At 43.4% G+C, this 12,147-nt stretch overlaps 1 protein-coding gene across 1 annotated transcript in view; it reads left to right on the forward strand.

The window, feature by feature from the left end:
- Nucleotides 1–12,147, forward strand: part of arhgap46a (Rho GTPase activating protein 46a) — a 37,740-nt gene that overhangs the window by 10,164 nt on the left and 15,429 nt on the right. The window contains exon 2 of the mRNA XM_059329106.1: nt 3,253–3,759. Coding sequence (XP_059185089.1) covers nt 3,253–3,759 — 507 coding nt within the window. The remainder of the gene's footprint in view (nt 1–3,252; nt 3,760–12,147) is intronic.

A 12,147-nucleotide genomic window follows, 5' to 3' on the forward strand; every position in this document is an offset into this window, starting at 1 on the left:
TTGTCTACAGTTCATATGAGAAAAACAGTTAAGGATGGTGTTTTTCAGCTACTTAATTTTGAGAATGGAGCGTATGTAAAAAATATTATCATTTTTTATGTGGATGAATCAAAGTGTGTCTCAGTCCTGGTAAATCCTGCAGTAGACCCAAAGTCCCTTTGTATTAGAAAAACCTGTGTAATGGACATCACTTGTGTTGTTTGAGTACTCCCAAAAGTGATGTTCCTGGAATTTCAGAACCTGAACATGCGTCCCATCCTCCTGCTTATCTGGTCGTGTCAACATAGCCCAGCAGGCTTGCTCTCAGCTCTAACTGCTGTTTATTTATCCAGAGGGAACAGTCCTTATGCAACCACTACACCCCGTGCTGCTAAACTCGTCAGCCTTGGCCTCCACAGTTGACCCTCAAACCCTGGTTTCCTGTTGGGGTGTTCAGGACACAGTTCTGCATGTTTAATTTTGTGCTGGTTTCCGTGTCATCACTGACATGGAGTTTTGGTACTGAGAGAGATGGACAAAGTCTCAGTCTTTCATTGCATACTAGGGATTGGTTTATCTGGATTTCAATACAAACACTGCATTCACAGAGAGATGACAAACTCAGGACTGAAAAATAAGGAATGCAGCATGGAGAGATTAGTTTCTCAGAGTGGGAAGGCCTCTTTTGGAGGCAGGGAGGAGTAAAAGGATGTAGGCTGTGGTATGTGTGGGGTGGTATTGACTGTTTGGCCTCTGCTTTGAATGCCCTATTATCTGCTAGGCTTCCTTCCCATGAAGTGTTGCGAATCTAATCAGTCTGTAAGTCATCTTCTGATAGTTGGGCCTCATTGTGGTACCTCAGGCTGTAAACACTACTCTGATATATTGAATCCAACCCCTGCGACACAAACACATTCACACATTTTTAGCTTTTTTAAACACAAACATGTTCACAACAAATGTACAGCAAATTTTAGCTTTATGTTGCTTGTGCAAGTTTCACTGCAGGATCAATTGTTTATTTGTGTTACTTAAGCAAACACGTCTATGTAGACACAATGTTTTTACGCATTTTCTCTCGGTCATCAACCATTGCGGAAATAACCACTTTTGCGGTTTTATACCTGTAGCGGAAGTAAGAAACCCAAACACCACTGTGTCCGGGTTAATCATCTAGAGGTGCATACTGAATTTCACCTGCTTCTCCAGAAACTCCAGCACTCTGAATGATTGCAATATATCAAGAGGATGTTGAAATAACTACAGCATTAACAGATGTGTTAACAGTGAATTTGTGTTTTGTCAGGTCTGTATGCAATACCACAGGCAAAATAACTTTTAGAATGCTAGTGGGGTTTGGTTCAATATGGGCTATGCTATGCAGAACAATCTCAACACTGATTTTGTGACACAACGTTGCAGAAATTATGTAAATTCTGGATATTTACACAATCTGCCTTGCGTCTTTACATTGACTCTATATGAAATTGTGCCACATTTAAAATTTGTTCCATGTTTGGTGTGACCATTGAATCTACTTTTTTCCCTAAATGTCATCTTCCTGTCATACCAGGTGGGTTTAAAACACAGTATAAACCACCCTTCACGTTGAGTCCACTAAGGTCAGAGCTGCTTGCCTGGTGTGAGGGATTGGACCAGATGGCTTCCCAGCAAAGAGAACTGGGACACATGGGAAGACAATATGTGAAAGCCTCCTATATGCTCTTCACGCACATTCTATGTTTACTTGACAATTAAATTAACCTATAGAGCTCATGCATGAAATGTAGGTTGATACTTGATACTTGATGAACAGGTATGTTAAAGGTTGTACAGTTAAAATGGAGAACAGCTGTCATAGTCAACATGGTGACATTGTAACCCTGGCAGACCTGACTGGCACCACACTCCTCTGTGTCTATTTCTGAAGCTGGGGATGCACACAGGGTTGAATTGGCAGGCACATGAGGGACGAATGTGGGTGCACTGTCGGCACTTTTATCCATGCTAAGCTTCGTGTCCCTTCTGATCATCACAGGTAGCGTAGACAGCAGGCTCCCTGTCACAAACAACCATGATGGTGAGAAGAAAAGCTTCTCTGTCCTGAGAAAGCTGGGAAAATATCCAAAGCTATGTCGGATCATTGTGACAGTAATTCCTTTCCACTGGCACTTCTCTCTCAAAGATAGCAGGCTAGAGTTGGGTGGGATAATGAAGAAGAAGAGAAATTACCTAACTTTGCCAAAACCCTCAAGAGGTCATTATGAGAGACGAGAAAGGAGCGTGGTGATTTATTGGATATTTTAAGTCCTTTCTCTGGCTCTGATCTAGACATCTACTGTGTCTGAGTGGGGAAAGGACTCTTGCTGCCTGTTCGCAATGTCCCTGTTCCCACATGGATTTGCTGGCACAGTTGAGGCCTGCATTAGGGAACTAGATCAAAGGAGACATAATGGAGCCCACTAAAGGGTGACCTGGATATATAGCACCAGCAAACTGCAGTCTTTGCTTATTTTTCAGACTTATTTATTGACCCTGAATTTATGTAAGCATTTTCAACACATACCTGTAATATGAGGTGATATAATTTATTGCCTCATGCCAAACACTTTATTTAGCACAGATACAAAGTGTCATATAATTCTATGAAATTTAGTTCATGGTCTAATTAAGTTGGTTGTCCTTCTTGTCTGTTCCTGTTGCCTGTGTACTTTTCTGCGAACCAGGTTGTCTCTTTTTTCTGTTTCTCTATATCTCTCTCTAGTTTTTTTCTTTTACACCTCCCATCTCCACTGTATCTTTTTTGTTGTATAAAGTGCTGAGCTGGCTGTTGTCACTCTGTGATTGTAGTTATGCTTGGTGGTTTTTGCGTTAGTGGCACTCAGAGTGTATGGTTCTCTTTGGGCCTTGCTGACTCCATGCCTGGTGTCTCACTGAGCTTGTCCACCTGTCCCCTTATTAAGGAAAGGCACATGCACACTATCACTCCTGCCGTTCCATTGCCTACCAAAGAGATGACATCATTACACACACGCACACACACACAGATGGATGCATGTAGGGGACACAAACATTGACACACTCTCCATATGGGCAAGTGGGCATTTTTGGAGCCTCTCAGTCTGTCAAACAGTGTGAGATGTTTACTGCTTGTCGAGTTGATAAGTAGTCAGGCGTGACCATGGCCTCTAATGCATCATCGTTTCCTGTTGGTGGATAATCTGTTACATCGTCAGCTGTCAATAACAAATTGCCTTGTTTCTTCTCATTCAGCTCTGATTGGGTGGAGATCTTGGAGCCACGCTCCCGTGAGCACATGTACGTGAACTTGACCACTGGAGAGTGCGGCTGGGATCCCCCCTCAGGCGTTCCTGTCCGCCAGTCAGACGGCAACCAGTGGTGGGAGCTGTTCGACCCCCACAGCGGCCGCTTCTACTACTACAACTCTACTGGGCGCCGCACAGTCTGGCATCGACCCCAGGGAGCCGATATTGTGCCCCTGTCCCAACTCCAGGCCATGAGGCGATGCAGCGAGGCCAAGCGTGCTGGAGGGGGCGTGGACAGGCACCACCATGGGACCACGGGGAGTATCAGCAGTGTAGGCAGCCAGGGGCGCTGCACACCTCTGCCGGAGCAGGATGGAGACAGCCCTGTCCCCAGAACTTCGGAGACCAATGAGGAGACTGCCGAACGCGAGCTGGACCCGGCAGTGGACAGCCGATTGCAGGGAGACGGAAGCAGCGCCGAAAGCAGCACAGACGGAAGTAAAGACTCACAGAGGTAAGTCTCACCAAACCTTCAGTAGCGTCTACAGTAAGTCTGGAAAGCGAATTGCACTTAATCATTAGTGGGTCAAATTACCAGGAAATGTGATAGTCATCGCAGCATGTGGCATAGTGAGTCGTAATGACTTTCAAATGCTTCTGCTATGAGAACTTGCAGGATTATTTTGACTTTTGACCGCTCAAACTGCTTTTTTATTTTCATTCTTACTTATCTGAACATTCCATATGTCCCATGTTTCCATACTATTGCCTGTGAACCGTGCAAAGCCATTTCAGCAAATCGTTACCAAATGGGGAGAACGGTCAGCTATATTACAGAGCACGACATCCCCCGCCCTCACGTTAGGGTTACTGGTGCAGAACGGCCCCTAACAGTAAGTCATTCAGAGACCCCATCATGTGTTTGGCGTTGTGGGCTCGTCCAAACCACCGTCTCTTCCCTCCAAGCCAGATTCCAGGCATGCCACTTCTGTTTCCCCTGGCACAGGGCCACTGAGGCCGTCTTAGTGTCCTTCTGTGTGCTCACCACCTCCCGGCCCCACTCTGCTCCAATGCTCATTTCATTTTCCTAAAACAAATCTAGGCCCCAGGCCATCAAAGACTGTAACGCCCCTCATGGGTGAGAGCTTAAATGTGCATGCATGAGAGGCATGTGAAAGAGTGTTGTCTGTGGTTAATAACAAGCAGAACCACTGCATTCCAGCTGCCTATAAACAAGGCGGACCCTGCTGGTTTTCAGAGGCTCTGCCATGGCGACTCTGGATCTCCGGTTCCTCCTGGCTCTTCTTGTACCTCACCTTGGCCATTAGGAGGTCTTTCCTTTGACCCTCTGATCCTTTGGGATTACGTAAAGGTGGAGGGAGAACTAATTGGTCAGCCACGGGTGTTGAATGACACTACTGGGGGCCATTGGTGTGTATGGGGAGTGTTAAACTCCCCACAGGGTCTGTCTTTGCCCCAGTGATTCAACCGTTTCTGTCTCCCCTTAGAACAATGGCCAGCTGTGTTCCTCAGAGGACCGCTGACGAGTCTTTAGCCCATAGAGGCTTGATAGTCCACTTAGCCATATGGCTCTTCCCATGCTCAGCAGCCTACATCTCTTAGCAGGTAATTAGAAACCACTACCACTAAAATGCACAGAGACAGTGGAATGTGACAGCTCAAAATGGATGAAAACAAAGTCCTGAGACATGCTTGTCTTCAGTTAGTGGCCTGCCTTATTGATAATGACAAGGATCAATGGGTGAGAGTGGAGGAGAAAGTTTAAATGGAGAGCTGGAAGGGTCACAGTGGTTTGAGGTTAGCTAATTGATCTGTCCCACCCAGAACTGAGGAGTGCTAGGGGCTTTCATGAGAACATCATCTTCCCTTTTCTGATTGTCCTATTTCAAGTCAAAACTTTTTTTAGTTCCACAGAGTAATTGGGTATGTCATTGTCTAAAGTTCCTCAGTGTTCTCAGCTATTTTAGACATGTCTTCACATGTTCTTTTTCTCTTCCCTTTTTCTCTGTTAAATTTCAGCAGAGATTAAATGGTATTAATGTATGACCTTTGAAAAACAATGCTGTTCTTTATGGAGATGGGACAATCCCAGCTCTTCCAACTGCAGTTTCCTTTTGTATTGGGCTATTAATAAATCAGTTCATAACAGATTGAAGAGTTTCCAAAGTTTTCACACAACACACCCTGTGTGTTATTCTAAGCAGTGGTTGGTTGATGCCGCTTCCTTTCCCTGTCTTTGTAAAGCTCATATCTTTGTCTATGTTCATGCTTGTAGAGCACACTTGTGTGTCGACTCGAGTGCCAAATCTGTTACTCATTGGCCAAGTCTTATCACATGTCCCGGGAATTCCTCGGCACTTTGAGCCTGTGGAGCTCATCAGGGAAGTACCGTGGTCTCCAGAGGTAAACATGTGGTTGTGGGCACAGGAAACTGATCTCTCTCCATGATGTAGGACCTAAAGGTGTTACAGATCAACTAGCTTATAACATCTGTACTGGATTTCACCCACATTTCGTTATGTGTGTCTGTACACTGTTGTCATCAACCAGATAACATCTGTATGGGATTTCACCGTGTGTGACCTATGCATGTGCCCGTCTTCACTGTGTGTGGCCTCTCCTCCACTGAGCTTTCTATGTTACAGCAGACCTGCTGAGGTTGAGTAGATGTTAAAAGTCTGGTGAGGACACATGACAGCATGGTGTAAGACAACCCTAAAGTGACCCAAGGTGGTTCACATCAGGGTCACAGCACTCTTTTGTCTTATTGGCTGCCCTGGGGTGTATAATGGACCACTAAAAGGAAACAAAGGCTCTCACTTAAACCCAGTTGTCCCCCAGGGTCATTTGAGAGCAGGAAGTCTAGGTATGCTGAAGGGAGAAGAACACCAAAATGACTTGTATGTTCCCTCTCATTTAGCCCTGTAATGATATAGCAGTGTACCAGCATTCAATCTAAGGCAGTCATGCTGACATTAGACACTTAAAACTCGCTTTTCCTGATTGTTGACTGGCCTGGGATTCTTTTAAAAGATTCTGAGATCTTAGACAGAGTTGGGTGTATACGTACCTTAAACCTCAACTCTGTCTGGTTTGTTCTTTATGGTTTATTTGTATGTGTTTAAAGTGGAATCAGTTTCTACACATCAAATAGGAGACAAGATATCTGGCTTTATGAGTGTGCAACATGTTCATTTTAGTCTTACTTTAGTGAAACTAAAGGGCAAATGAAGAAAAATCTCTCCAAAGGTGACCAAAAAAAACAGAACTGGAAACATTTTATTTTAATTTCTGTTTCAGTTCCTCTGTTGGGGAAGTTTGAGTGGAGTTTTTTTTTAAATAAAACATGTGCATGCTCGAAAGCAAAAGTATTAAAAAAAAAAAAAAAAGCCAAACCAAAACAAACTTCTCCTCATGTGCTTGAGATTGTCTGGCTGTGAGTCACGTAGGAGAAATCACCACTGGGTTTATTTAGGAAATGAGGGGGCGTCTTATGGGGGAGATACAGTTTTTGATGCTTTTAATGAGTCACACATTGTCTGCATGTTTACTGCAAGAGCACAAGCCTCTTATGCTTTTCATCTCCCGCCACTCTGAGGACGTAGCCACAAAATCTTTACGCACACTGGAAAGACATGTTTCATCTCTACACTGCCGGTGTGGTAAGCTCATTTTAAGATCTTTCCAGATGGTGTTTTATGTCTGCCTATACTTTTTTCCCCCTTTGCGAAAAAGTTGAACTTGTGATCCTGTAAGTGCTTTGGTCTGATTAACCGTGACAGTATCCTTATTTTGTTTTTATCTCTGTGCTGTTTCTCTACACGTTTAACTTTTTTTCGTAAATGCCAAGTTTATGGTGTTCTCGAGAACTAGATTACAGCGCTTCAGTTTTATGTGTCTCACTGAGGCATTGTATCCAAAACCTCTCTTGTTTTATTTTAGAAATCATTGAAACACTGCTTTTACGGTTAACTTCTTTATCTGGTGCTGTGGTGCAGTAAAATACCTCCAGTGTTTTCATGAAGAACCAATGGCACATGTGAACTGGCCTCAGGCGTGCTTCTCTGACTGCCTCAGCTGACTCTTGCAGCATGCATACATGGTATTTTTCAGGGTGCTTACACAGTTTTCACTAGTATCCATATCAGTTTGCTACCATATTGTTATTTGTCTTCTCTTTTGTGTCCCTCCCTGATCATATCTCCTAGACTTGAGAATGACTTAGGCACAGGCTTTGTGTATGTGATTTAATCATGTAATCCAAACCAGTGTTGCCAGATCCTTGAGAGAAACAACCAGGTCTATGGAAATGAGCCCAAAAGAGGCGACTTGGTGTCAAAATAAAGGCCAAAACAGGGGACCTTACCTATGCCCCACCTGGCCCTCGTTTACGAAACAAATGAACGGCAGAATAGTGGTCGTAGTCATTTTACACAAGGCACTGCATTTATCAATTTGAACGTGAGTGGAGGTTACGATCAAATCGCACTCAATCTCTCAATCTGGTCTCAGCTCTTACAAGTTTGAGACAGCGTGAAGTCTACATGACTGAGTCGGAGAATTGTTATTAGACTATTGTATCTGCTTCCAAAGGCAATGTCTGGAGCAGATAAAACTCTGTGGTGAGTTGTTTTTAAATAGTGCCAAACCAAAACATGTTTATATAACTAGCCTAGGCTATTAAATGTTTACCATTATCTTCTGCTATTAAATGTTTCCGTTATCCGGCTCAGACCCTGGTGGAGCATCAGTGTCTCTCCTCCTCCAACTAAAAGTCTGTGCTCCAAATTTAAAATATTGACTGAACTTATTCTGAGTATATAACTATACTTACAAAACAATTTAATTTTATTTATTTTTTTACTGGATGTTTTACATTATGTGTCAATTTTTTGTGAACCAACATAAAACCCTGGTGCTGCGTATTTCTGTACCTGCTTAAAATATCTATTTTGCTCCTATGTGTTATTTGTGATGGTGACTTACAAATTATTATTTTTTTGGCTTCTTGGCTGCATTCTGTCCTATGCCGTAAACTTTATGGGCGAGGCCTCTAAACTGAGTGTATATTAGGGCGTGATATTTAAATGATGCTTGATTTCAGGCGCCACATTTATCAACGCCCGGGCAAGAGACAGGATGGGGAGCAAGGCAAAATAAGCAACGATGCAAAACAATTATACAAAACGAGACCAAAAACCAATAAACCACGACTACCAGTATTTGTTAGTGAATTTACAGGAAGAGAAGCCAAAAGTCGCTTCTAATGAGCAGACTTGTCAACTGCGATTCAAACAGTGTGCTTTAAAGGGATCTGCCCTCACAAAAAGAGTTTCAGATACACTTTCAAATTCCAGAGGCGGGTCTCTCTGGAATCCAGTTGGGTTTGGCCTCATCCTGTCCCTTCAAAATGATCCTAGTGGCTGTCCTCTGGCCCAGCCCAGCTCTCTTCTTGGGGTCAGGCTGTGGGAGCCACAGACATGCACAACTGGTAGACATGTTGGCTCAGAAGAGGGAGGTGCGTCAGTTCAGCTGTTGCAGGACAGCTGGCTCTTTGAGGTGCCTGACAGGAACTTGGGGGCTCCCAGCTTTCCCTTAAGCCCAAAATGTTATTTTCTGATTGATATTTTTATGACAGATTGTTCCAAAAGTAAGAAAAAAATTAAGCTTTGAACATTGGCAAAGTGGATACTGCGTTGTCCTCAGCAAATCCTCTTTGTCTTTTGAGTTTCCTTCCTCTACGCAGATCGCCACAATCCCATTGGTTTGTGCTGAGGTGTTTGTGTAGCAGAAGCTTGGCCTGTGCGACCTCATTTCCTCTTCCTGTCCAGCCAATGTTAATAATAACCCCTGTTTTTCAGACCCCACTATTCCCGGGGGGTATATTTAAGAACTTCCAAATCCATATCCCCATCCGCCAAAGTGACTCAGCTGATGGCTTTTCCAACAGCAGTTATTCCAGGCAGGAAAGAAAGGAGAGACGGAACATCTGCTGACAGCAGAGTCCCCGTAGTATATTTAGTTGGTTATTGAGACAACCTGACCACAGCAATATTCAGAACTATGACAGGGGTATCTGGAACTGTGTTTGTGGTCGTGAGACACCAGAGCTGATGAGACTAATTGAAATTTGCTGACTGTAAAGTTGATTTGCTGCCCCAGAGGCCAATCAGATTACCTTGTTGGTTTCTAAGGGGCCTCTAACTTCATTTTATCTTCCATTTCTCTATCTTCCTAAAGGTCTCACATGCTAGCTCAAGACTCTGAATGAAAGAGATTGTATGTGCATATGTGAGCGTTGGATAGGAGCTGTGTGTGTCAAATTATGTGTGCTTGAGAAATAGTTGAAATGGAGATTATCTATTTGTCAATAGCAAAGGATTTAGAAAATTCTAGAGGGCTTTTACACTCCCATATAATCATCATGTCTCTTTTAACCTCTGTGATGAATTGCTGTGCATAATCCCCACCTTCAGCTAACAGTCAACACCTGACAGGCAACACACCCTTTCTAAACAACTTTCATTATGGTTGGAGTAAAGTTCAGGCCTGTTCAGTGTTATGTAAGAGCCTGGCTGTTTTTTTCTGCCTGATTCTGGAGGGTAAAGATGGCTCTTTCAGGTTCAGCCTCTTCCCTATCATCTGTCTCTCCCGCCCTACTTGCACTCTGTTGCTGTCGCTAAGAGAGGCGTCTCCGTGACGATGGCACAGCCATGCATTGTGTGAGGCTCCCCACACGGCCGCAGAGGCCCCTGAATGAGCCCTGAGGAATGCCAGTCTTCCCGCTCATTCCCTTGCTGCACTCTCCCACGACTAATCCCCACCCCTTCTCATTTACACATGCTCACACCCTCCTCTCTTGTCTCTCTAGCTCTGTTCTCCTTCACCTCCCCTACCCCCCACCAGTCGTCTCCCCACTCCAGGCATGTTGTATTTTCTCACCATTGTGCTGTCCTTTTTTGTCTCTCTTTGGATCCACACTTTGTAATCATACTTTATTTAGTCAACCTGAGGTTTACTGATATGCAACTGTTGTTCTAGTCATGTAATGGGATTAGAGGCTTTGGATAGAGATCGAAGACACTGTAAATCCTTGCTGTTGGAGTTGGCTCCCGGCCCCAATGCGATCGCGATCAGCACCATCACACCAAACTCCCTGCTGACATCCAGCATAATGTGCCAGTGCTGGAGGGGGTGAACGTGCTAGACCTTTGCTGAGCCGGAGTGGGACAATGGTAGGCAGACAACAGAGACAAAGCATGACAAAATCCCTCTCTCCCAACACTGAGAGCTGGACTTCCTCACAGGCCTGTGAATGTGTTCAGTTTCAGTCCCTGAAGAATAGATTGTTCAAAGTGGCAATACACACGTCTCTTTGCTCTAACTTATCATTGGGAAGTAAACGTTGATTGCACAGTGTAATGCAGAATTATGTCAGCATCTATGAATAGATTGGTTCCCTATAAGCCTTGCTTTTACTATGCAGTTCTGTCTGCCACTAGATCCTATATCCCAGAAACATGAAGGCTCAATTTACAGCACCGATAGCTATTAGGGAGTGTAACCGATGGTTATGAGTTGCTCCTTTTAGTTTTGAAGGTAATAATAAATATCTAATTACGATTATGTTTACTGACATTGCAATATTGATATGATTCAGGATATCAAAGAAATTGTCATTATTGCATAATTGTTGTCATATTCATTGTAAAACATATTAGAATGATCAAGTGTGCGTCTTTGCAATGATCTGTGCCAAATAAACATTTTTTCACAAGTCTGTTAAATATGATTCTTAGGCTGGAACATCTCTGAAGCATCACAATACTTAATTCAGAATGGTATTTTGACATATATTTTGCCTTTGTGCCTTCTGTATTTGGGATAGTGCAGTATATATTGCATTTTCAAGGAAACTAAATAAATGTTCAGCACTATTAATAGCCATAACCAAGACAGCAAACTCTTTATTGACTCCAATATGGCCAACAACAGCATATTTCAGCTTTACTCCTTCCATTCTCACCTTTCAAAATAAAAGCCCTAGACGATGCATCACTGATTACCGTTTTGCCAAGAGGCAACTTGGCTAAAAGGCCTACAGTAGCTTTCTCGAGGTAGAGTAAAAAATGACGGATGTTGGAATAACCCTAACTGGAAATCCCGGCAAGAGAAAAAGAGTCCTGTTGATGGAGTGTTGTCTGTTTCAAATGTAATTTTGCTACTGAACTTATTATAAGATATGATTTAGTATTTGTATGAACAGAAAGGAAAGTATGGAGGCAGTCAGTGTTGTGTTTTTTGGAAATGAAAATGGAACATCTAAGGACTGACTGGGGCTCCAGGGATATAGAATTTCCCATGTATGACGATATAAGCTCCCTATAATTAAGATTTAGCCCATACTTCCGCCCTGGGAGCAGCGTGTGAGCATTACATTAGGCATTTCCTGTTTGTGTTACATATTGGGAAGCCCTCTCTCCAACCCACCAGAGGACCTCCTCAAACAGGAAGTACTGGTCACTCACTACTATCTCAGGGTCAGTCCTCATAAAGTACGTCACCCACCCACCAAGAACATAACAGAGCAATTCATGTTTTCACAGACTGCCATTACATGAACCCCAGATTGTTTTATGTATGAAGATTTGCTTGTAGATAAGGGGAATTTGATTATTGTGTTTTTATGTGTGAGGTCCGCTGTGTTCTTTAGCCATCCAATTATATATATTTTCAAAAGGCTTGATGTTTCATGTGTGAGCTGTTCCTGCTGTAGAAAAGTGGTGCTAAACTGTCAGCTGCTGAGGTGGGAATTATTTTGTAGCATTTGTATCACCTCCTCCTGTTTGACAGGACCAGAGTGAGAAAACATACACTGTTT

Source organism: Centropristis striata, chromosome 3 (genome assembly GCF_030273125.1).
Source record: "Centropristis striata isolate RG_2023a ecotype Rhode Island chromosome 3, C.striata_1.0, whole genome shotgun sequence".
Taxonomy (NCBI): Eukaryota; Metazoa; Chordata; class Actinopteri; order Perciformes; family Serranidae; genus Centropristis; species Centropristis striata.